At 38.9% G+C, this 24,711-nt stretch overlaps 1 protein-coding gene across 4 annotated transcripts in view; it reads left to right on the top strand.

Moving 5' to 3' along the window:
* LOC127446426 (uncharacterized) overlaps positions 1-24,711 on the top strand; it is an 84,987-nt gene that overhangs the window by 58,623 nt on the left and 1,653 nt on the right. Inside the window, exons 51-87 of one of the 4 annotated variants that reach the window (XM_051707323.1) lie at positions 53-161; positions 250-426; positions 723-805; positions 1,521-1,569; positions 1,799-1,888; positions 2,621-2,716; positions 2,829-2,900; positions 2,992-3,078; positions 3,182-3,328; positions 3,504-3,670; positions 3,765-3,882; positions 4,651-4,775; positions 4,919-5,027; positions 5,116-5,292; positions 5,591-5,673; positions 6,401-6,449; positions 12,824-12,913; positions 13,644-13,739; positions 13,852-13,923; positions 14,015-14,101; positions 14,205-14,351; positions 14,527-14,693; positions 14,788-14,923; positions 15,740-15,864; positions 15,994-16,102; positions 16,191-16,367; positions 16,662-16,744; positions 17,043-17,091; positions 17,211-17,300; positions 17,388-17,483; positions 19,041-19,112; positions 19,201-19,287; positions 19,531-19,677; positions 19,857-19,996; positions 22,584-22,715; positions 23,159-23,267; positions 23,906-23,955. In XM_051707323.1, the coding sequence (XP_051563283.1) occupies positions 53-161; positions 250-426; positions 723-805; positions 1,521-1,569; positions 1,799-1,888; positions 2,621-2,716; positions 2,829-2,900; positions 2,992-3,078; positions 3,182-3,328; positions 3,504-3,670; positions 3,765-3,882; positions 4,651-4,775; positions 4,919-5,027; positions 5,116-5,292; positions 5,591-5,673; positions 6,401-6,449; positions 12,824-12,913; positions 13,644-13,739; positions 13,852-13,923; positions 14,015-14,101; positions 14,205-14,351; positions 14,527-14,693; positions 14,788-14,923; positions 15,740-15,864; positions 15,994-16,102; positions 16,191-16,367; positions 16,662-16,744; positions 17,043-17,091; positions 17,211-17,300; positions 17,388-17,483; positions 19,041-19,112; positions 19,201-19,287; positions 19,531-19,677; positions 19,857-19,996; positions 22,584-22,715; positions 23,159-23,267; positions 23,906-23,955 (3,999 nt within the window). The remainder of the gene's footprint in view (positions 1-52; positions 162-249; positions 427-722; positions 806-1,520; positions 1,570-1,798; positions 1,889-2,620; positions 2,717-2,828; positions 2,901-2,991; positions 3,079-3,181; positions 3,329-3,503; positions 3,671-3,764; positions 3,883-4,650; positions 4,776-4,918; positions 5,028-5,115; positions 5,293-5,590; positions 5,674-6,400; positions 6,450-12,823; positions 12,914-13,643; positions 13,740-13,851; positions 13,924-14,014; positions 14,102-14,204; positions 14,352-14,526; positions 14,694-14,787; positions 14,924-15,739; positions 15,865-15,993; positions 16,103-16,190; positions 16,368-16,661; positions 16,745-17,042; positions 17,092-17,210; positions 17,301-17,387; positions 17,484-19,040; positions 19,113-19,200; positions 19,288-19,530; positions 19,678-19,856; positions 19,997-22,583; positions 22,716-23,158; positions 23,268-23,905; positions 23,956-24,711) is intronic. The other 3 variants (XM_051707324.1, XM_051707326.1, XM_051707325.1) reach the window with 3 other exon arrangements.

The raw sequence follows: 24,711 nt of genomic DNA on the forward strand, positions 1-24,711 counted from the left end.
CCATAAAAAGATTGATTTATGTCTGTCTTTGTGTGTTTTTCATGTTAAACAGGTCTTCTAAAAAGGCTTCTCTTAGTGTTTCTGTGGAGGAGTCAAAGGTCACTAGTTCTAAAGACGTTCGGCCTCAAAAGACTAGCCATGACCCCAGCTTTGGCACTAAGGTGAGACTATCTTTACATTGCCTTTAAGTGCCATATTCTCTTGACCTTTCAGTGCCCTAATTGTTATACTTCACCATCTCTCCAACAGGGTGTGCTGCGTATCCTTCTTTTGGAGGCTCAGGATCTGGTTGCCAAGGACAACATGATGGGTGGAATGGTGAAAGGAAAAAGTGACCCCTATGTTAACATCCAAATCGGAGACAAAACCTTTAAAAGCCATGTGATCAAGGAAAACCTCAACCCCACCTGGAATGAGATGTATGAGGTAGGTTAAGGCTCCCAAAGGTCAGATTTTTAGTTTTAGGCCATGTCCACACTAATATGTTCTCCATTTCCTAAAGTATGCAGTATTAGAGTGTTTTCAAAAGTCTCCATTTTGGGTGGAGAAAAACCCTGTTCCATTGTGGATGAGAGATTTAAACATAGCAAAATCAGTGCGTTTTTAACCGAAAGCGTATTAGTGTGGGTGTCCTCTTAGTTGTCTACTCATGTTAAAGTGTTTTCAGAACAATAAATATACCTGTTTCAAATGTAATGGCATGTGATCAATGCTTTTCACAGCTGGTTTTGACCTCAAACTCGACCCCAGATGTTCTTGTGGAGGTCTTTGATAAAGACATGGACAAAGATGACTTTTTAGGAAGGTATGTGGACCAAAGTATCAGTTGCACTCATCCCTGATGCTAATTGCAGTACACCAGTGTGCATTTTTACTAGAGGTAGACCGATATATCGGTTTTACCGATTAATCGGTGCCGATAGTTGCCTATAGTTTTTATTTTTTTATTTCTCTGTTTTTGTTTGTGGCAGACGCTAGAGGATTTTACAATTAGAACGGCTTGATTCTACAGTTTAACAGCGGCCTCTAGAGGTGAAATGTAAACAATCATGTGGGGATTTGCTAGATTTAAATCTTTCATCATTGACAGTATTGATCCATATTTTTATCCTCATTTCGATACATATTTTGTAAATGAAATTGTAATGGAGCCAAGTCGCCATCATTTCAAAATAAGAGTTTCTTGTGTGTTTTGGCCTTGTTTTTAGTTAAAAGTCCTGCATTATGCACCACATCTTACTAGTTATTCATTATTTTGGGGATTTTTGTTGAACAATTAACTACATCTGGGATTTTACATCTTTTGGACTAGTAAAGAAAGACTAAGAAATCTTTTTAGCATTCTATAAATGAATTTTGAAGACTATCGGCCGATTAATCGGTTATCGGCCTTTTCCAACACCTTAGTTATCGGTATCTGCTAAATCAACTATCGGTCGACCTCTAATTTTTACATTTAGTGATTTCATGGGATTTTACTTGTCAAAACTCAGTAAAATATATGCTGGATGTTTACATAGGATCAAGATCAGCTTACAGGAAATCATTCAATCTCAGTTTATGGACCAGGTGAGTATTTCATTATTGATTTCTTTCTTCTTTCAATTTTAATGAGTTTTTTGAACCGTTTATACATGATTGTTGAAAAGGGGCATTTACTGAGGATTGTCTTTTATGTACTAGTAAAGTGAAAATGATTTAGTGATATTGAATTGATTATTGATTTCTGAATATATAATGTTGTGTAATGTTCTGAATGTAGTATTTGTTTCATTTGTTTTCTCTTCTTCTGTGTCAGTGGTTTTCTCTGAGTGATGTCAAACATGGTCTTCTTCATTTAGTTCTTGAGTGGCTTCCCACAGTAACACAACCTGACAAACTGCAAAAGGTTAGTGTTATTAAATGTTAAATATTTAACATGTATTTTTTAATGTTTGTTGTTTTTAATATTATATAACAGTTAATATAGAATTATCAGGAAATCAAGGCAGAGATATCTTTGCATGAAATGCTTAAACATTTCTTTGTACAGGAAAAATACTTTCTAATAAGTTGACTTTAAATTAAATTAAATACAAGATTTACCCAGACTATAAAAATTATACAACATTAAATTAAATTGAATTAAATTAAATTTAAGATCTACCCAGACCTGGGTTTTCCAAAGGGTTTTTTGTTTGCTGAACCCTTATTAAACCACATTTATTAATTCGAAGCCACCCTGAGATTCCAAACAATATTATAAACTTTCAATAAAGTTATGAATATTAATTATGCATTTCAGTGATAATTTTGTATGTAAGAGCAAAGTTAAATTAGTTATAACTTAATTATATAAAGTTATAATTTTTTTTTTACTTTACACATTTTTTAAATGTAAAAAATGTATATGATAATTTACATTTATATTATTTTATTTTTACTTTAGATTATTTTTATTACTTTTATCTTGTCATTAGCATTTCTGTTACAATCTCCTGAATGCCCTGCATTTCATTATGAACTTCTAGTGGATAACAATTCTCAGTTGGGATACCCTAGCATAGACAATCAGTTAGTTTACTCACTACTGAATAGATTGTGTTTATTTTTTTGATCAAATCATTCTGTGATTGTCCAGGCTCTGCAGTTACAGTCCATACACTCGTACCAGAACAAATCTGTGCCGTCAGCAGCTCTACTCTACATCCTCATAGAAAGAGCACATGACCTGCCGGTACATCTGAAAAACACATACAGTACACATGCAAATGTGACACAAATACAGAGTTGCATTATATTAAATGGAATTGTCAAAATCATGTTCATATGTGTGTTCATGTGTGCAGCTTAAGAAGAGTGGAAAGGAGCCTAAAGCTGCTGCAGAGCTGGTTCTTGGTGACATTTCTCATAAAACCAAGGTGAGATTTGGTGCTTTTAACAAAACTCAGTAGTTTGGTACCACTTCTGGCCTATAAGAATAAGCAAAGCTCTTTTCTGGTCTCTTTAAAGGTGTGCGAGCGTTCTGCATCTCCTCAGTGGAGTGAAGCTTTTCACTTCCTTGTTCACAACCCGAGAGAGGAGATTCTTATTATCAAGGTAAAAACAGAGGGACTTTACATCTCTGTTGATACTGTATATGATAATTACGAACATTGAAAATAGATAATGCCTGTTTAATGCTTTTCTTTCACCCTCATAGCTTTCCAGTGCATGGGAACAGCCCTTGGGCTCTTTGATTCTACCAATCAGAGAGCTGCTTTCAAAACCAGAGCTACTGATGGACCAATGGTTGGGTTTAGATGGAGCAGGTCCTGACAGTCAAATTCTGCTGAGGGCACAACTTAAGGTGAAGCACACATGCGTGCACAAAGTAATCCCTTACGTTACTTAATTACAGTAAAAGTAATCAGAGTACAGTAACTTGTTACCCCAAGTTGGGATAGGAGTAAGTATTTTAACATCAAAAAGATCACACACAATACCTTGGCTGAAGTGTTCTTCTCAAATTGATCATATTTCAGATTTTGGACTCAAGGATAGATGCAAGTGTCTTTGAAAGTAAGAAGTCTGTTATAGATGAAGATCATTCTGTGGTAGGACACCATGAGGTGAAAAAGCCAGCTGTTATTGAACATTCACAGGCTGCTGTCAGTAAGGAATCTGAGAAGAAAACCCTACCAACAAAAGGGTTAGTTTGTTGTGTTATAAATCTACTTATTTTATTGCAAAGCCATATGATTTTATTGGAACTGAAGAAGATTGTGTGTGCTGGTGACCAACAGGGAGACTTTACCTGTCTCTGTATCACTGCCTGAAGAACATAAAAAACAATCAGCCGCTCATGTCACTGATCATCATCATCTTACACCATCCACTCCTAAAACACAGCTTGAAACCAAGGTTAGTTTTTACATGTATCTATTGTATCAAAAGTCACAGAGACATTTTGTCATTTTTTTATTTTATTTAAAAACAAAAAAAATATATTATTTAATGCATGTTTTTTATTTAAATTTAAAAACTGCCTGAAACCAAATTTAGTTTTTGCATGTGACCATATCAAAAGTCATTTAAATACATTTATCTATTTTTTTATTCTTTATTTATTTGCTTGTTTAATATTATTATTTAATGTATGTTTTCATTTATTTTTATTTATTGTCATTTCTTATTTAATTGTATTATATTTATACATTTTCTTTTATTATATAAAATTTAAACACTACTTGAAACCAAAGTGAATTTTGCATGTCACTTAAAGGCTAGCTTTTGTTTATTTTATTATTTTATTTTAATTATTAGTATTATTATTTAATGTATGTTTTTATTTTTATTATTATTATGTAATATATGTTTTTATGTTCTTTATTATTATTGTTATTATTATTATTTAATGTATGTTTTTTTTATAGTAATTTTTAACTTTCCTTTTTATGTAAACACTTCTTGAAATCAAAGTTAGTTTTTGCATGTGACTATATTAAAAGTCACTTAAAGACATTTATTTATTTTTTATTTTCTTCTTTTCTTGTAATTTATTCATTGTTATTATTATTATTATTATTATTTAATGCATGTTTTTATATAATTTTTATTTATTGTAATATTTCATTTTATTTAACTTAAATATATGTGGTTTTGCTAAACATATTTTTTTTTCATTTACAGGATGTCAGCAAAGTCCCTGATTCCACTTCCCCTGTAGGTGGATCTGGTCATGCAATGGCACCAAATAAAACATCTGAATCAAAGTCAACAGCCAATGAACAAGACACCGATAAACCAGTAGAACAGTGAGTTACAACATCATACGGCTTGATATGCTTTTGGTTATCCAGCTGTAACTTGATTCATTAGGAAAATCACAGTAATCATGGGCCATGACCATAAAAAGATTGATTTATGTCTGTCTTTGTGTGTTTTTCATGTTAAACAGGTCTTCTAAAAAGGCTTCTCTTAGTGTTTCTGTGGAGGAGTCAAAGGTCACTAGTTCTACAGACGTTCGGCCTCAAAAGACTAGCCATGACCCCAGCTTTGGCACTAAGGTGAGACTATCTTTACATTGCCTTTAAGTGCCATATTCTCTTGACCTTTCAGTGCCCTAATTGTTATACTTCACCATCTCTCCAACAGGGTGTGCTGCGTATCCTTCTTTTGGAGGCTCAGGATCTGGTTGCCAAGGACAACATGATGGGTGGAATGGTGAAAGGAAAAAGTGACCCCTATGTTAACATCCAAATCGGAGACAAAACCTTTAAAAGCCATGTGATCAAGGAAAACCTCAACCCCACCTGGAACGAGATGTATGAGGTAGGTTAAGGCTCCCAAAGGTCAGATTTTTAGTTTTAGGCCATGTCCACACTAATATGTTCTCCATTTCCTAAAGTATGCAGTACTAGAGAGCATTTTCAAAAGCCTCCATTTTGGGTGGAGGAAAACCCTGTTCCATTGTGGATGAGAGATGTAAATGTAGCAAAATCAGTGCGTTTTTAACCGAAAGTGTATTAGTGTGGGTGTCCCCTTAGTTGTCTACTCATGTTAAAGTGTTTTCAGAACAATAAATATACCTGTTTCAAATGTAATGGCATGTGATCAATGCTTTTCACAGCTGGTTTTGGCCTCAAACTCGACCCCAGATGTTCTTGTGGAGGTCTTTGATAAAGACATGGACAAAGATGACTTTTTAGGAAGGTATGTGGACCAAAGTATCAGTTGCACTCACCCTGATGCTAATTGCAGGACACCAGTGTGCATTTTTACTAGAGGTAGACGATAGTTGCTTTTTTTTAACTATCGGTTATCTGCAAAAATCTATGCCGATAGTTGCCTATATTTTTTTTTTTTTTATTTCTCTGTTTTTGTTTGTGGCAGACGCTAGAGGATTTTACAATTAGAACGGCTTGATTCTACAGTTTAACAGCGGCCTCTAGAGGTGAAATGTAAACAATCATGTGGGGATTTGCTAGATTTAAATCTTTCATCATTGACAGTATTGATCCATATTTTTATCCTCATTTCGATACATATTTTGTAAATGAAATTGTAATGGAGCTAAGTCTCCATCATTTCAAAATAAGAGTTTCTTGTGTGTTTTGGCCTTGTTTTTAGTTAAAAGTCCTGCATTATGCACCACATCTTATTAGTTATTCATTATTTTGGGGATTTTGGTTGAACAATTAACTGCATCTGGGATTTTGTGTCTTTTGGACTAGTAAGGAAAGATTAAGAACTTTTTAACATTCTATAAATGAATTTTGAAAACTATTGGCTGATTAATCGGTTATTGGCCTTTTCCAACACCTTAGTTATCGGTATCTTCTAAATCAACTATCGGTCGACCTCTAATTTTTACATTTAATGATTTCATGGGATTTTACTTGTCAAAACTCAGTAAAATATATGCTGGATGTTTACATAGGATCAAGATCAGCTTACAGGAAATCATTCAATCTCAGTTTATGGACCAGGTGAGTATATCATTATTGATTTCTTTCTTCTTTCTGTCACTCACTCGACGTTGGTATCGATGCAGTGACACTAGGGGTCACTATTGCCGAACAGTCATGCTCATTGAGCTGAATACTACTGTTCATTCACCTCTGCTGGATCTGACAGCGCATTTCAGCGGCTTCTCCCCCCTCTGTACTGGTGCACTGCAGAGAATGCCCCTGGGTGCTTCGGCAGAAAAACTAGAGAGTATATTTTCTGAAAGAGCATTTTTCCCCTCTAAAAGAGTATATATTTCTCTAAAAGAGCGCACACATGGAACGTCTTTTTAAAGACGCGTCTTTTTAAAGATGCTTTTCCGATTGTGTGTTATTCCTGGTTGTGCTCGTTATCTCTAGCCTTCTAACGGTCACGATCACTGTCTTTCGTGTCTAGGCACTGCTCACGCGGAGACAGCGTTCCTGGATGGTCATGTTCTCATTGCGAGAATATGTCCATGGCAACGTTGCGGTCGCGGCTCTCCTTCATAAGAAAGCGAGCCACCCCAGAGGCTCCCGCCTTGGTCCTTTTACCCACGGGTATGAGGCCAGCGCGGCTAGCACTGGGGGCGATTTGGGGACCCCAATGGGACCACCTCTGCTGGGTATCCCCCCGCGGACCTCCCATTCCCCAGCACGCTCGTTTGCCCCAATCGGGCTTCCGGGTGAGTCCACCGGCTCGTCTCACGGCGAGTTCGACCTCTTATTCGGAGCTCGTGAAAGTGATGAGCTCTCGAGCCTTCGGGGTTGATTGCCCAGTCACAGGCTGACGCGGAGATGACGACATGCTTTCCCGGGCAGCCGCGAGCGTCGGTTAAGAGTGGATTTCACTGCTCTTCCCTGAACCCTCGCGGCTCGGTGATTGGTTCCTGGGCTCGCAGCGCCGCTCAAAGCCACGCCCTGCCCCCGTTCCTTTCTTCCCGGAAGTGCATGATCTTTTCTGCTTCCCCGCCCTCACTACCCTCGATGGTGGGGTGGCCAAGGGCTATTCGGCAATCCCCCAGTGGATAAAGGTGCTCGCGGTGCACCTATGGCCGCAGAGCGCCGCCGCCTGGCGCAGGTGCCCAAAGCCCCCATAAAAGGCCTGTAGGTTTACGTCGTCTATGACGGCCAAGGCCTACGGTGCCGCTGGACAAGCCGCCTCCACCCTGCACGCCATGGCTTTCCTGCAAGTCCGCCAAGGCGCTAAAGGAACTGCACGAGGGTAGTTCCGCCCCGGGATTGATGCAGGAACTGCGCTCGGCGACCGACCTCACTCTCCGAGCGACGGAGGTCACGGCGCGGTGTCCCGGGCGGACGATGGCCACACTAGTGGTCCAGGAGCACCACCTTTGGCTCAACCTGGTCGAGATGGGTGAGGCCGACAAGACACGATTCCTTGCTGCCCCCATTTCCCAGTCGGGCCTATTCGGCGACACCGAGGACTTTGCCCAGCAGTTCTCGATGGTAGAGCAGTAGATGGATGCTAGCCGGCATATCCTGCCCCGGCACGGCTCAAGATCCCGCACCCCGTCTACTCATTGCCAAGGGCGTCCCCCTGCGGTGACTGCACCGGCTTCGCCGCAGCCCGCCCCTTCGTCCCGGCCCCGGTGTGGAGCCCACCGCAGGAAGCAGATGCCATCCGTCTCACGGCCGCCCAGAACCCGTGAAAGGCTTCAAAGCGCCCTTGAGACGGGCGACCCAGGGACAACGAAACCCGCTGCTCTGGAGCTGGTAAGCAGATCTTCATCTTTTTGTTACCTTTTGCATTTAATTGTGCTGCATGCCCAAGTGGCTGCAGTACTCAAGAGCTCAGCAAGAGCGTTTTCCTTGTTCCCTGGGTCACGTGTCCGGTGTGTACGGCCGTCATCACGACCACCGTCCACCACTCCATTTGGCAGGTTTGGCGCTCCAGCTGCGGTCTCCCGCCCCTGAGCGCCCAGCTGTGGCACAAATCCACCCCCTGATGTGACAGTCTCCACGGGTCACGAGGACAGGCCTCTTCCTCCCCCGTCCCAGGCTGTTCCGGGGGTGGTCACAACGAGCCAGGTAAGTGCTTCGATGTCCCTAGATACAGCACGGCCACGATGTGGTGTGGCACCTCGAGCTCCACCCCGCCGTGAGGCCCCACCTGCCGGTACATCCGATGACGTTGTCCCTTTGGTCCCCCTTGCTCGGAACTTGGACGCATGGCTTGCGCTTTCCAATCCATCACGAGGGCTGGCCCGGACCGTCCGACTCGGCTGCGCGACTCACTTCACCGGGCATCCGCCCAGGTTCAGCGGTGTCCACTTCACCTTGGTGAAAGATGAAAACGCTGCTATCTTGCGCAGAGATTGCTACCCTCCTACGGAAGGGTGCGATAGAACCTGTCCCTCCAGCTGAGATGAAGAAGGGGTTTTTTCAGCCCCTACTTCATCGTACCGAAAAAAGACGGTGGGTTGAGGCCAATCTTGGACCTGTGAGTTCTGGACTATGCTTTACACAGACTCCCGTTCAAGATGCTGACGCGAAAACGCATTCTGGCGAGGGTCCGGCATCAAGATTGGTTCGCGGCGGTAGACCTGAAGGATGCGTACTTCCACGCCTCGATCCTTCCTCGACACAGACCCTTCCTGTGGTTCGCATTCGAGGGTCAGGCGTATCAGTACAAAGTCCTCCCTTTCGGCCTGTCCCTATCTCCTCGCGTCTTTACGAAGGTCGCCGAGGCTGCCCTTGCCCCGTGAAGGGAGGTGGGCATTCGCGTTCTCAACTATCTCGACGACTGGCTAATCCTAGCTCACTCTTGAGACGTGTTGTGCGCACACAGGGACCTGGTGCTCTCACACCTCAGCCGACTAGGGCTTCGGGTCAACTGGGAAAAGAGCAAGCTCCTCCCGGTTCAGAGCATCTCTTTTCTCGGTTTGGAGTTGGACTCAGTCTCCTTGACGGCGCGCCTTACAAACGAGCGCGCCCAGTCAGTGCTGGCCTGTTTGAAGGCGTTCAAACAGGGAACAGCGGTTCCACTGAAACTTCTTCAGAGGCTCCTGGGGCATATGGCATCCTCGGCGGTGGCCACCCCGCTCGGGTTGATGCATATGAGGCCGCTTCAGCACTGGCTCCAGACTCGAGTCCCGAGACGGCCATGGCGCCACGGGACACACCGCGTGGCCATCACGTTGGTCTGTCACCGTTTTTTCAGCCCTTGGACCGACCTCTCATTCCTACGGGCAGGTGTTCCTCTAGATCTGGTCCCCAGGCGCGTCGTGGTCACGACAGATGCCTCCAAAACGGGCTGGGGTGCCGTTTGCAACGGGCACGCAGCCGCTGGCCTCTGGACGGGTATGCGACTGCATTGGCACATCAACTGCCTCGAGTTTTTGGCAATTCTGCTCACCCTGCGGAGGTTTCGGCCGTTGATCCAGGGCAAGCACGTGTTGGTTCAGACAACACGACAACGGTAGCATATGTCAACCGCCAAGGTGGTTTGCGCTCTCGTATGTCACAACTCGCCCGCCGTCTCCTCCTCTGGAGTCAGCAGCACCTCAAGTTGCTGCAAGCCACTCACATCCCGGGCAACCTCAACACTACGGCGGACGCGCCGTCACAACAGGTTACCCTCAGGGGAGAGTGGAGACTCCACCTTCAGGTGGTCCAGCTGATTTGGAGTCGATTCGACAGGCACAGGTGCACCTGTTCGCCTCCCAAGAATCCTCCCCACTGCCCGCTCTGGTACGCCCTGACCGAGGCCTCCCTCGGCATAGACGTGCTGGCACACAGCTGGCCCCCTAGCATTCGAAAATATGCATTTCCCCCAGTGAGCCTGCTTGCACAGACCCTGTGCAAGGTCAGGGAGGATGAGGAGCAGGTCGTCCTGGTAGCACCCTACTGGCCTGCCTAGACATAGTGCTCGGACCTCACGCTCCTCGCGACAGCTCCCCCCTGGCAAATTCCCCTGAGGAAGGACCTTCTTTCTCAGGGAAGGGGCACCATCCGGCACCCGCGCCCAGACCTCTGGAATCTCCATGTCTGGCCCCTGGACGGGACGCGGAAGACCTAAGCTGTCTCCCACCTGCGATGGTAGACACGATCACTCAGGCTAGGGCCCCCTCTACGAGGCGCCTGTATGCCTTTAAGTGGCGTCTATTCGCTAAGTGGTGTTCTTCCCGTCGGGAAGACCCCCAGAGATGCGCAGTCGGATCAGTGCTTTCCTTCCTGCAAGAGAGGTTGGAAGGGAGGCTGTCCCCTTCCACCTTGAAGGTGTACGTTGCTGCCATAGCAGCACACCACGACGCAGTCGACGGTAAGTCCTTAGGGAAGCACGACCTGATCATCAGGTTCCTAAGAGGCGCCAGGAGGCTGAATCCCTCCAGGCCACACCTCGTTCCCTCATCGGACCTCTGTAGTTCTTCAGGGTCTACAGAGAGTCCCCTTTGAACCTTTGCAGTCAGCCGAGCTTAAGGCACTCTCCTTGAAGACTGCCCTCCTGACTGCGCTCACTTCCGTCAAGTTGGTAGTTGACCTGCAAGCGTTCTCTGTCAGCGAAATGTGCCTGGAGTTCGGTCCAGGTTACTCTCACGTGATCCTGAGACCCTGACCGGGCTATGTGCCCAAGCTTCCCACCGCCCCTTTAGGGACTAGGTGGTGAACCTGCAAGTGATGCCCCAGGGGGAGGCAGACCCAGCCCTGTCGTCGCTGTGTCTGGTGCGTGCTTTACGCATCTATTTGGATCACACGCAGAGCTTTAGAATCTCTGAGCAGCTCTTTGTCTGCTTTTGGTGCACAGCGGAAAGGAAGCGCTGTCTCCAAGCAGAGGATCGCCCACTGGCTCGTTGACGCCATAACTATGGCATATCTTGCCCAAAACATGCCACCCCTGGTAGGGCTACGAGCCCATTCTACCCGTGGTGTAGCAGCTTCTTGGGCCTTGGCCAGAGGTGCCTCTCTAACAGACATTGCAGAGCAGCGGGCTGGGCAACACCCAACACCTTTGCAAGGTTCTACAACCTCCGGGTGGAACCGGTTTCATCCCAGGTAGTGGCACGCAACACAAGCGGATAAGCCCGGGATAGCTGGCCGGGTGTATCGCTTGCACATAGCACCTTCCACCTCCTTTTGAGCTGAAGTCGTGCGCCGTTAATTCCCAGTAGTGTTCACAAACTTTGTTCCCTGGTTGACTTCCTCCGAGCCCTGTGGCAGTCGGAGTTTTCAGAGAGACTCGCTGCCGGCCCAGTACACGCGCTAACTAAGAGCCCGGTTCTAGGGTAGGTGCTCCGCATGTGGCGGTTCCCTGTAAGGCTAACCCCATGCGATCTATATCTTACGCTAATTCGTTTCCCTGCTGGCAAACTGCGTCTTCCTTGGGCAGAGCCCCTCTGCCCCAGTCTCCATGTTTGTAGTAACTCCTCCCCCATTGGGCAGGATCTACCTTGAAGGCTCTCCACATGGTTGGAAAGATCATGTGATGTATTCTTCCACTTAAATATCCCCCCCTCTCTTGGGGCGAGGTGTGGTCTCCGCGGTGTCCTCCCCTTGGGAGGGACACCCCCCGACTAGACCTGGCGGCCCAGTCGGATAATTCCCCTTCTTTTTTAGGGAGTGGAAAAAGAGAAGGGGAAAAGAGGCCACGACTGGGTTAAGCCTGTCTCTATCTTTGGGCAGTCGACTTGTCCCCAAAAAGGGCCATTCGACACTCATAACTGTGTTGGGGGAGGTTACGTGTCGACCTGGTGTGCTGGCTATGAGGCACACAGCAAGTCTGCCCACCACACACCGCCAGTTCACGTAACACAGTTCAGCCTTGTGGCGTTTTGTATAGGGACCCCTAGTGTCACTACATCAACACCAACGTCGAGTGAGTGACAGACAGGGAATGTCATGGTTACTGGTGTAACCTCCGTTCCCTGATGAAGGGAACGAGACATTGGTCCCTCCTGCCACAACGCTGAACTACCCGCTGAAATGGCCGGACCTTATATCGGCTCCTCAGCGTAAAACCTGAATGAGTGGTTGCATACCAGCTCCTTTTATACCCGTATGTCCGGGGGAGTGGCAAGCAAATACCACTCGCCAATTTTCATTGGCCTTTTATCAAAGACCAGAGGTGTCTCGGGCTCCCAAGAGTGACCCCTAGTGTCACTACATCGACACCAACGTCTCGTTCCCTCCATCAGGGAACTGAGGTTACACCAGTAACCATGATGTTTTAATGAGTGTTTTTTGAACCGTTTATACATGATTGTTGAAAAGGGGCATTTACTGAGGATTGTCTTTTATGTACTAGTAAAGTGAAAATGATTTAGTGATATTGAATTGATTATTGATTTCTGAATATATAATGTTGTGTAATGTTCTGAATGTAGTATTTGTTTCATTTGTTTTCTCTTCTTCTGTGTCAGTGGTTTTCTCTGAGTGATGTCAAACATGGTCTTCTTCATTTAGTTCTTGAGTGGCTTCCCACAGTAACACAACCTGACAAACTGCAAAAGGTTAGCGTTATTAAATGCTAAATATTTAACATGTTTTTTTAATGTTTGTTGTTTTTAATATTATATAACAGTTAATATAGAATTATCAGGAAATCAAGGCAGAGATATCTTTGCATGAAATGCTAAAACATTTCTTTGTACAGGAAAAATACTTTCTAATAAGTTGACTTTAAATTAAATTGAATACAAGATTTACCCAGACTATAAAAATTATACAACATTAAATTAAATTGAATTAAATTAAATTTAAGATCTACCCAGACCTGGGTTTTCCAATGGTTTTTTTGTTTGCTGAACCCTTATTAAACCACATTTATTAATTCGAAGCCACCCTGAGATTCCAAACAATATTATAAACTTTCAATAAAGTTATGAATATTAATTATGCATTTCAGTGATAATGTTGTATGTAAGAGCAAAGTTAAATTAGTTATAACTTAATTATATAAATTCATATATTGTTTTATACTTAAAAAAAATTTTTTACATTTTAAAAAAATATTTATGATTTACATTTACATTTATATTTTATTTTTTCTTTATTTTTATTACTTTTATCTTGTCATTAGCATTTCTGTTATAATCTCCTGAATGCCCTGCATTTCATTATGAACTTCTAGTGGATAACAATTCTCAGTTGGGAAACCCTAGCATAGACAGTCAGTTAGTTTACTCACTACTGAATAGATTGTGTTTATTTTTTTGATCAAATCATTCTGTGATTGTCCAGGCTCTGCAGTTACAGTCCATACACTCGTACCAGAACAAATCTGTGCCGTCAGCAGCTCTACTCTACATCCTCATAGAAAGAGCACATGACCTGCCGGTACATCTGAAAAACATATACAGTACACATGCAAATGTGACACAAATACAGAGTTGCATTATATTAAATGGAATTGTCAAAATCATGTTCATATGTGTGTTCGTGTGTGCAGCTTAAGAAGAGTGGAAAGGAGCCTAAAGCTGCTGCAGAGCTGGTTCTTGGTGAAATTTCTCATAAAACCAAGGTGAGATTTAGTGCTTTTTACAAAACTCAGCAGTTTGGTACCACTTCTGGCCTATAAGAATAAGCAAAGCTCTTTTCTGGTCTCTTTAAAGGTGTGCGAGCGTTCTGCATCTCCTCAGTGGAGTGAAGCTTTTCACTTCCTTGTTCACAACCCGAGAGAGGAGATTCTTATTATCAAGGTAAAAACAGATGGAGTTTACGTCACTGTTGATACTGTATATGATAATTATGAACATTGAAAATAGATAATGCCTATTTAATGCTTTTCTTTCACCCTCATAGCTTTCCAGTGCATGGGAACAGCCCTTGGGCTCTTTGATTCTACCAATCAGAGAGCTGCTTTCAAAACCAGAGCTACTGATGGACCAATGGTTGGGTTTAGATGGAGCAGGTCCTGACAGTCAAATTCTGCTGAGGGCACAACTTAAGGTGAAGCACACATGCGCGCACAAAGTAATCCCTTACGTTACTTAATTACAGTAAAAGTAATCAGAGTACAGTAACTTGTTACCCCAAGTTGGGATAGGAGTAAGTATTTTAACATCAAAAAGATCACACACAATACCTTGGCTGAAGTGTTCTTCTCAAATTGATCATATTTCAGATTTTGGACTCAAGGATAGATGCAAGTGTCTTTGAAAGTAAGAAGTCTGTTATAGATGAAGATCATTCTGTGGTAGGACACCATGAGGTGAAAAAGCCAGCTGTTATTGAACATTCACAGGCTGCTGTCAGTAAGGAATCTGAGAAGAAAACCCTACCAACAAAAGGGTTAGTTTGTTGTGTTATAAATCTACTTATTTTATTGCAAAGCCATATGATTTTATTGGAACTGAAGAAGATTGTGTTTGCTGGTGACCAACAGGGTGAGTGAACTGGCAGCCTTCACTTTACCTGTCTCTGTATCACTGCCTGAAGAACATAAAAAACAAACAGCCGCTCATGTCACTGATCATCATCATCTTACACCATCCACTCCTAAAACACAGCTTGAAACCAAGGTTAGTTTTTACATGTATCTATTGTATCAAAAGTCACAGAGACATTTTGTCATTTTTTTATTTTATTTAAAAACAAAAAAAATATATTATTTAATGCATGTTTTTTATTTATAGTAATATTTTATTTAATGTTATTTTATTTAAATTTAAAAACTGCTTGAAACCAAAGTTTTTGCATTTGACCATATCAAAAGTCACTTAAAGACATTTATCTATTTTTTATTATTTATTTATTTGATTGTTTTTTATTATTATTTAATGTTAATGTTTTAATTTATTTTTAGTTATTGTAATTTTTGTATTTAATTGTATTATATTTATACATTTTCTGTTATTATATAAAATTTAAACACTACTTGAAACCAAAGTGAATTTTGCATGTCACTTAAAGGCTAGCTTTTGTTTATTTTATTATTTTCTTTTAATTATTAGTATTATTATTATTATTATTATTATTATTAATGTATGTTTTTATTTTATTTTTTTAAATTGTTATTGTTATTATTATTATGTAATGTATGTTTTTATATTCTTTATTATTATTATTATTTAATGTATGTTTTTATTTATTTATTAGTCATTTTTAACTATTTTTTTATGTAAACACTTCTTGAAATCAAAGTTAGTTTTTGCATGTGACTATATTAAAAGTCACAAAGATATTTAGCTATTTTTTATGTTCTTCTTTTCTTGTAATTTATTTATTGTTATTTTTATTTAATGCATGTTTTTATATAATTTTTATTTATTGTAATATTTCATTTTATTTCATTTAAATGTATGTGGTTTTGCTAAACATTAATTTTGCATTTACAGGATGTCAGCAAAGTCCCTGATTCCACTTCCCCTGTAGGTGGATCTAGTCATGCAATGGCACCAAATAAAACATCTGAATCAAAGTCAACAGCCAATGAACAAGACACCGATAAACCAGTAGAACAGTGAGTTACAACATCATACGGCTTGATATGCTTTTGGTTATCCAGCTGTAACTTGATTCATTAGGAAAATCACAGTAATCATGGGCCATGACCATAAAAAGATTGATTTATGTTTTTCATGTTAAACAGGTCTTCTAAAAAGGCTTCTCTTAGTGTTTCTGTGGAGGAGTCAAAGGTCACTAGTTCTAAAGACGTTCGGCCTCAAAAGACTAGCCATGACCCCAGCTTTGGCACTAAGGTGAGACTATCTTTACATTGCCTTTAAGTGCCATATTCTCTTGACCTTTCAGTGCCCTAATTGTTATACTTCACCATCTCTCCAACAGGGTGTGCTGCGTATCCTTCTTTTGGAGGCTCAGGATCTGGTTGCCAAGGACAACATGATGGGTGGAATGGTGAAGGGCAAGAGTGATCCCTATGTCAAGATCCATATCGGTGACAAAACCTTTAAAAGCCATGTGATCAAGGAGAATCTCAACCCCACCTGGAATGAGATGTATGAGGTAGGCATTCAGGGAAGAATAGTTTAGTCTAAAGGGTCTAAATGTATGAGGTCATTACACACATAACTGCTTTGTTTAAAGGTGCACTAAGTAATTGTTTATTTCATTCAAGCAATAAGGTATGAGAGGCTGTGCTCTATTGTTAATATAGTTTTCGGCTGAAGTGCCGAAGGATCTCATGGTTTAGAAACACAAAACATCCACTTAAAGCGGATAGAAACAATACAGTATCATCTAGCAATACTTTCAAACTGTAAAAGAGCTTATTGGGTACATGTTTTTCTCTTTTATTAGATGATTCTGAGTCCTGACAACAATCTAGAGGTGAAGTTTGAGGTTTATGATAAAGATGTTGACACTGATGATTTCCTCGGAAGGTTAGTACAACAGCAACTTTAATATGTTTTGAGGGGAAATGTGTTTAATTGACATGAAAATAACATCATAATGCAAACATGTAATGTTCCTAAAAATAGGCTTCATTTTCTTTATGCTAAATGTATTAGTATTTATTTATTTATTTTATTTGGGGTGAAGTATAACCCAGAATTTTCATGAAACTCACCCTAACAGAAAAAAATATAACATTTCTGTAATGTATTTCTATATAGACTGTAATATAGCATTATAGTCAACATTAAAGGTATTTTACTATATATTCCTGTATGCGTCCAGGTTCACCCTCAAACTTGGACATATTATCAGCTCCCAATACAATGATGAAGTGAGTACTACATTAAAAACTACTTTATTTGTTTGTAGTACATAGTACCATGCATGATAGTACAACACAAAAAATATGAGCTGTTTCTCATGTTAACCTGTCTCCACTGACTTTTGCAGTGGTTTACCTTGAAAGATATTAAACATGGTCGAGTCCATTTGGTTCTGGAATGGCTGCCTGTCGTAACACAACGGGATAAATTGGAACAAGTCAGTTTTAAATCAGTATGCATGCCGCTGTTCTTTATTGTGTTACTTTATCGACTTGCTACTAAAATAGTGTTTTTTTTCTATCAGGTACTGCAGATGCAAAATGCTCTGACTTACCAGAACAAGTCCATACCTTCAGCAGGGCTGTTGTTTCTTCTGTTAGAAAGAGCACATGACCTGCCCGTGAGTCATACCCTCAAATAATTTTAGTAATTTGCATAAATATATTTCTTTGATAAAGTGTTCCCACAATCATGGAAAACCTGGGCTCCTGGGTAGCTCAGCAAGTAAAGATGCTGACTACTACACCTGGAGTCACAAGTTCGAATCCAGGGCGTGCTGAGTGACTCCAGTCAGGCTTCCTAAGCAACCAGTTGGCCCGGTTGCTAGGGTGGGTAGAGTCACGTTGGGGTAACCTCCTCGTGGTCGCTATAATGTGGTTCTCGCTCTCGGTGGGGCACATGGTGAGTGGTGCGTGGATGCCGCAGAGAATAGCGTGAAGCCTCCACATGCGCTGGGTCTCCACGGTAATGCGCACAACAAGCCACGTGATAAGATGCACAGATTGACGGTCTCAGACGCGAAGGCAGCTGAGATTTGTCCTACGCCACCACGAGGACTTAGAGCACATTGGGAATTGGGCATTCCGAAATGGGGAGAAAATTAAAAAAAAAATAGAAATCGAAGAATATTTTAAACTGATGGAAAAGTCATGGAAATTAAAAAATGTATTTTAAATAAAAAATGTCATGGAGATTTCTACAGTTATTGTAAATGTTTTTAGTTATTCACTGCTCATAAATATTTAATTTAAGAATATTTTTAAAAATATTTAATAAAATTGCTCTTCGTGAGTGCAGTCTCTATAAAAATTATTAAATTCTGTAACGCTTTACAATAATATTGTATTCGATAACGTCTATTTTTCACAATATTTACAATAAACTAACAATGAAAAATATTTTTACAGCATTTATAAATATTGGTTAATGGTAATTTCTATGTATACAGTATTAATAAATTTTTTTATATTTTGTATTCATTAGAATTCGTTAACACAGTAAACAAACTAACAATGAAAAATACTTTTACAGTATTTATAAATCTTGGTTACTGTTAATTTTGATATACTAATATTTTTTTTTAAATATTTTGTAAACGTTAACATCAGTTAACACAGTAGTTATATGAACTATCAATAAAAATTACTTTTACAGCATTTATAAATCTTTGTTAATGTTAATTTCCACATATACTAATAATTTGTATATATTGTACTCATTAGTATCCATTAACACAGTAGTTAACATTAACAAACAATGAAAAAAATTATAAATATTGCTAAATGTTAATTTCTACATATACTAATAATTTGTATGTATTGTATTCATTAACATAAGTTAACGCAATATTTAACATGAACTAACATTGGAAAATACTTTTACAGCATTTATAAATCTTTGTTAATATTAATTTGTACATATACATACTAATACATTTATACACTTTATACTGCATTATGAAATAACATGAACAAACAATGAGAAATATTGTTTTGATAAATGAACATTTACTAATTTTCTAATGTTAACAAATACAACATTAATGTAAAGTGTTACTAAAGATTCTTATGGAGTAATTACAAACAACTGGAAAAGTTATGTTCATTCATTGGTCACTGGGCGGGGGAACACTGTTGTTAACTCTGTGTGAATTAATAATTGTTCTCTGTGTGTCTAGTTGAAGAAAAGTGGAAAGGAACCCAAAGCTGCAGCTGAACTTGTGCTTGGAGGAGTGTCTTATAAAACCAAGGCGAGAGACTCATTTTACAACACAATAACAATACTGCAGTACTTAAATAAGCTGTATGTTCAAAGAGTAATTCTTTCTCTCTTTAAAGGTATGTGATCGTTCAACATCTCCTCAGTGGAATGAAACATTTCAAATGCTGGTTCATGACCCTAAGAAGGAAATACTTGTCATTAAGGTAAGGACTTGTGTTCTGTCAAAAATATAACAAATACTATTTTGCAACAAATATTTGCAGGTAAATTGTCATTCAACAAGTTTAAAACTTAGTTTAGTGGTTTATTAAAATCTCTAACCCCAAGTATGCGCAATAGTAATTAAAAACACTACTAAATATGATACAGCTTATTATTGTACACACAGTGCAGGTCCTGGTGTAATTTTATCAGGGTTATACGTATATGTTGTTTCCTCCCAACAGCTCTCCAGTGCCTGGGACCAACCGATGGGCTCTTTGGTTCTACCAATCAGAGAGCTGCTTTCAAAATCAGAGCTGCTGATGGACCAATGGCTCAATCTGGATGGAGCTCTCCCACAGAGTCAGATTCTACTCAGGGCACAACTGAAGGTTCGAACTGAAGTGATTTTGAGACTTTTTTTCTAGAACAAACTTGTACAAAAAATTCCTTTAAACAGTAAAGAAGTTAAGAATCTCAAAGGTGTTTGAGAAACAATAGTATACTGTGAGAAAAGTTAAAATGCTTCATATTTTACCGTTATGACCGACATGATATCTGTTTTATCCAGATTTTGGATTCCAAGATGGCAGCTTTAGTAGCCATGGGTTCAGGCCCAGTGTTGAGTAATAAACAGACAGCCACCACTGGACAAATCAAGATTTCCATCTCCTTCCAGAAAAAGCTCATTGTGGTCATTCATGCATGCAGGTCTGCTTACTCATTGTACTGTCCTGTGTTTAGTCTTGGTATTATTTTAAAGTAATATTCTGGATTTAATACAACATAAGGGGTTGCTTCACCCAGAATTAAAATTGATTTATTCATCCTCATGTCTTTTCCAAATTCACTCAGATTTTTTCCATACAGTGAAAGCTGATAGTGGGACATAGCAAAGAAGCTCTAAACATGATGAAAAAGCAACATAAAAGTAGCATAAAAGTAGTCAATACTGCTTGTGCTGTAGTACAAGTCTAACGTTTAAACATTACAAGTGTTAGCATGAGTGTTGTAATAGTATCACTCACCAGCCCTATCTGTACAAAGTTACATTTATATCCAATCAAATATATCTATACATCCAATAAATCCAAACTCTCTTGAGGACACAGAGGGGATGTGATGTAACTAAGCACATTTCTGCTTTAAATCTGTTTAACCTTTAAAGCTCAGATGGGCCCGTGAAAAAAAAAAAAATCATATTTGTAATGTTATAACTTTTGATTGCTTTGTCGTATCAACACAACATTTTTCCTCAGATACAGTTGACATGATTGGGAACAAAACAAAATCTTTGTTTTTCAGAGCCACCTTATTTACACGCCAAATTCATAAAAAACCTATTCTGGTGAAATATTTACAGTATACATCCATTTTTATATATATATATATATATATATAAATAAACACGTGTCAAGTTCGTAGACATGTAATTGTTATGTTCATGTTGTTTTTACACATTTATGAAAAACATTTTTACAGCATTTTCGGCAAAACAATTTATTTAATGACTTAAAAAATGTCATGTGGTGTAACCATCAAGTAAAAGGTATTAAAATAGTTTCCTTGTAGATTTAATACATGAGAGTCTATGCAACTTAATCATTAATATCAAAAACGTTTTTAAACATGTTTCAAGATTATTGTTATTTATTTATTTTTTTTATTTATTTCTTTTACAAATATCATGAATTTCTAAGTCAAGAATATCAAGAAGTTTTCTCATGGTTACACCAAATGAACTGAACCAAATGTGCAATTTCATAAAAATGTCAAACTATTGATATTTAATGATATGAAAAAATATTGATTTGTTTTTAGAACTTCACACTCAGTCTTGAGGGTCTAAAGAGGTCTTCTCTGTTTTATGATTTTTGTCACATGACGACAAAATTGCTCCCTACATGTTGGTTACACCACATGACTTTGATTTGGTGGATGAATGTTTTTCAAATATTAATCAAATTTAAAAATAAAATGGTTTCACTGCTTCTTTTTTTTTTTTTAGAAATAATAATAATAGATTATTAATAGATTATATACTCATACATGTTTATTTTTTTTAAGAATTTCAGCTTTAAATGAGACTTTTTTTTTTTTTTCTGTATGGTTACACCACATGACATTTTTTACTTTTAAGCCCCAGAAAAAAATATAAAAATGACTTTGAACTCAGTTATTGAAAACATGTTCATCATAGGAGAGGTGTATTCAAGTTATTGTTTTGTGTGAATTGCATTTATGTATTTTTTTTTTTTATTATTATTATTATCCCCTTTTCTCCCAATTTGGAATGCCCAATTCCCACTACTTAGTAGGTCCTCGTGGTGGCGCGGTTACTCACCTCAATCCGGGTGGCGGAGGACAAGTCTCAGTTGCCTCCGCTTCTGAGACTGTCAATCCGTGCATCTTATCACGTGGCCCGTTGTGCATGACACCGCAGAGACTCACAGCATGTGGAGGCTCATGTTACTCTCCGCGATCCATGCACGACTTACCATGTGCCCCATTGAGAGCGAGAACCACTAATCACGAGGTGGTTACCCCATGTGACTCTACCCTCCCTAGCAACCGGGCCAGTTTGGTTGCTTAGGAGACTTGGCTGGAGTCACTCAGCACACCCTGGAGTCAGCATCAATACTCGCTGAGCTACCCAGGCCCCGCGTTTAAGTATTTTTGAACAATTTATTAGACATGGACAACAAAATTAACATCATGTCATTGACTAATATATATATATATATATATATATATATATATATATATATATATATATATATATATATATATATATATATATATGTCAATGACGTGACGCACATTTTTTTGAAATAAGTGTATTTCTTGTTCATAGTTAAAAGTCCCGCTTTATGCACCAGATCTTAATTTTTCCGGTTATTTTTGGGATTTTGGTTGCATAATTAACTGCATCTGAGGTTTTGTTAATTTTTGGCCTTTTAGCCTCTATGTATGTGCCCATCATAGTAAGGAAGGACTAAGAAAATGCAATTCAATAAATAGATTCTATAAATATCGGCCGATTAATTGGTTATCAGCCTTTATCACCACCTTAGTTATTGATATCGGCAAAATAATCGGTCGACCTCTAATTGTAAGTGCATTACTATAAATTTGTTTCCCTTTAATTTTTACAATCAACAGTATGCCACAGTTGAGTTTAAGTTGCACTGAACCTAGAATATTCCTTAAATGTCTGGACAAGTGATCATGTTTTTTCCAGTATCTGCAGTTTGAGGTGAAGTGAGGACTCTGTTGAATGCTGTTTTTGTGTGTTTAGGCATCTGGTTACATCATCTAAGGACGGCTTGGACACCTACATCTCACTTATTCTGCAGCCAGATAAAAGCAAGGTCACGAAACGAAAGACGAGTGTGAAGAAGAAAAACCTGAACCCAGAGTACAATGAAAGGTGTGAAGACGTGTGTGTTTAAAGTTAGAACAGGGTTGAATAGAACTGTAATCTGTACTGCACAAACAACAAAGGCCAATCATTGTAATATCATGTTTGTTTGGACACACAATGGAATTCTTTGAAGTACCTTAAATTAAAGTATCATGTAAATAAATACCTTTGTAAATGAATATAGTAATCATTCTGTAATCTGTACCATAGTATATATCGCAGTTACCATCTGATACCATCAGTGTAACAGAGTACTGCCGCAGTATTTTTTGTCCATTTATATATTTGTAGTTCAGATATATTTTCTATCATTTAAATGTCATATTTATTTTGTGTTTTGATTGTATGTCCTCAGATCCATTGTTTTTTGCATATTCTATCTCGGGTGTGAAGTATTTTACAGCTCTTGGCTCAGTGTGCATGTGTCATACTGTAATGTTCTTGTGTAGGTTTGAGTTTGATATGAGTGTGGAGGAGGCGCAGAGACGAGAGCTCAGTGTGTGTGTGAAAAACGCATCGTCGTCCTTCATGCATCGAGACAAAGACGTGATTGGCCAGGTCAGTTCAGCTGTACTAAAATATCCTGTAACTCTATAGCACTAAACAAAATTCACGTTATTGTTATATGTTAAAATGAGTGACCCTAGAAATCTTTGTATTTGGTAGAAACCAGGTTATATTTCACCCCAAAATCAAAACAAATCCATTTGGTTTTTAATAGGAATTTTATTTGCTTATACAAAAACCAGCTTGTAGGACCATTAGGATTTTCTGCATTTTTAGTTTTAATGACAGTTGAGCACCCCCACCCCACAAATTCTCATTACTGTAATGCAAAAAAGTCTCATTCTGATTGCTGTAATGCAAAAAAACAGCATGATATAATATTTGAATTGTCAAGTATAGATTATATACATCATGGTAGTATTTGTTTCAATGTCTTTAATTTATGCTGATTTTTATTGAGAAAAATCTTACAGTATTTCTTACTGTAAAACAATTTAAAAAAGTGATTACAGTTATGTCATGAGAATCGCCATTGAGAATAATTGCCACAATGCAAAAAACAAACATTTTTCTAATTATATTATTTCTTATATTTTATTTTATTATTTTGGGGTAAAATGTGACCTGGACATATCTTATTTCTGTGTTTAATGTAATATTAATGTTGGTTTATTTATGTATACTTGTAGGTGCAAATAGACCTTGGGCATGTTGACTTACTCTCTGGAGTCACAGAATGGTAAGATCTGTAATACAATATACAAACATACCAATATTTTCTGAAAGCAGCAATTTTACATAGAATAAATCATATATGTTGATGTTTGATTCATTCTGATATCTGGTTGTGCAAGATGATTAAAATGAGAAATCTAGTGTACACAACTTAATTTTTAAATTCAAAGAGGTTTTAAAACATGTTGTTCAAGGTAAAAACTTTATATACTGTATATTTAAGTATTTTATTTATTTATTGAAATATCATGAATTTTAAGTCACAAATATCAAGAAGTTTTCTTTGGGTTACTTCATTTGACCTGAACAAAATTGAGCCTTTTCTAATAAAAGTGTCAAAATATCTGATATTTGTAAATATATATATATATATATTTGGTGGACAACAGTTTTTAAAAAATTAACATTTTAAACAACTGTTTCACTGCTTTTTCTTTACTTTTTTTATTTTAAGAAATAATAAAAGATTATTCCAAACTACTTATGCCAACATTTATTCTTTCAAGAATTTCAGCTTTTTATTAAACTTTTTTAAATAATTTTTCCAGACGATTACACCACATTTTGAAGCCATATTGTACCTTAACCCCCAGAAAACAATATCAAAATGACTTTGAGAAATTGAAAACTTGTTCATCATAACAGAGGTTTATTCAAGTAATTGTATGTGTGAATTGCAGTTTTTGTGTATATAAAAATGGGGGGTCATGTCAATAACCCATTTGTGTTCAACTTCCTTAAATACTTATTTACTTTCTCT

This window comes from Myxocyprinus asiaticus, chromosome 9, assembly GCF_019703515.2.
Source record: "Myxocyprinus asiaticus isolate MX2 ecotype Aquarium Trade chromosome 9, UBuf_Myxa_2, whole genome shotgun sequence".
Classification (NCBI taxonomy): Eukaryota; Metazoa; Chordata; class Actinopteri; order Cypriniformes; family Catostomidae; genus Myxocyprinus; species Myxocyprinus asiaticus.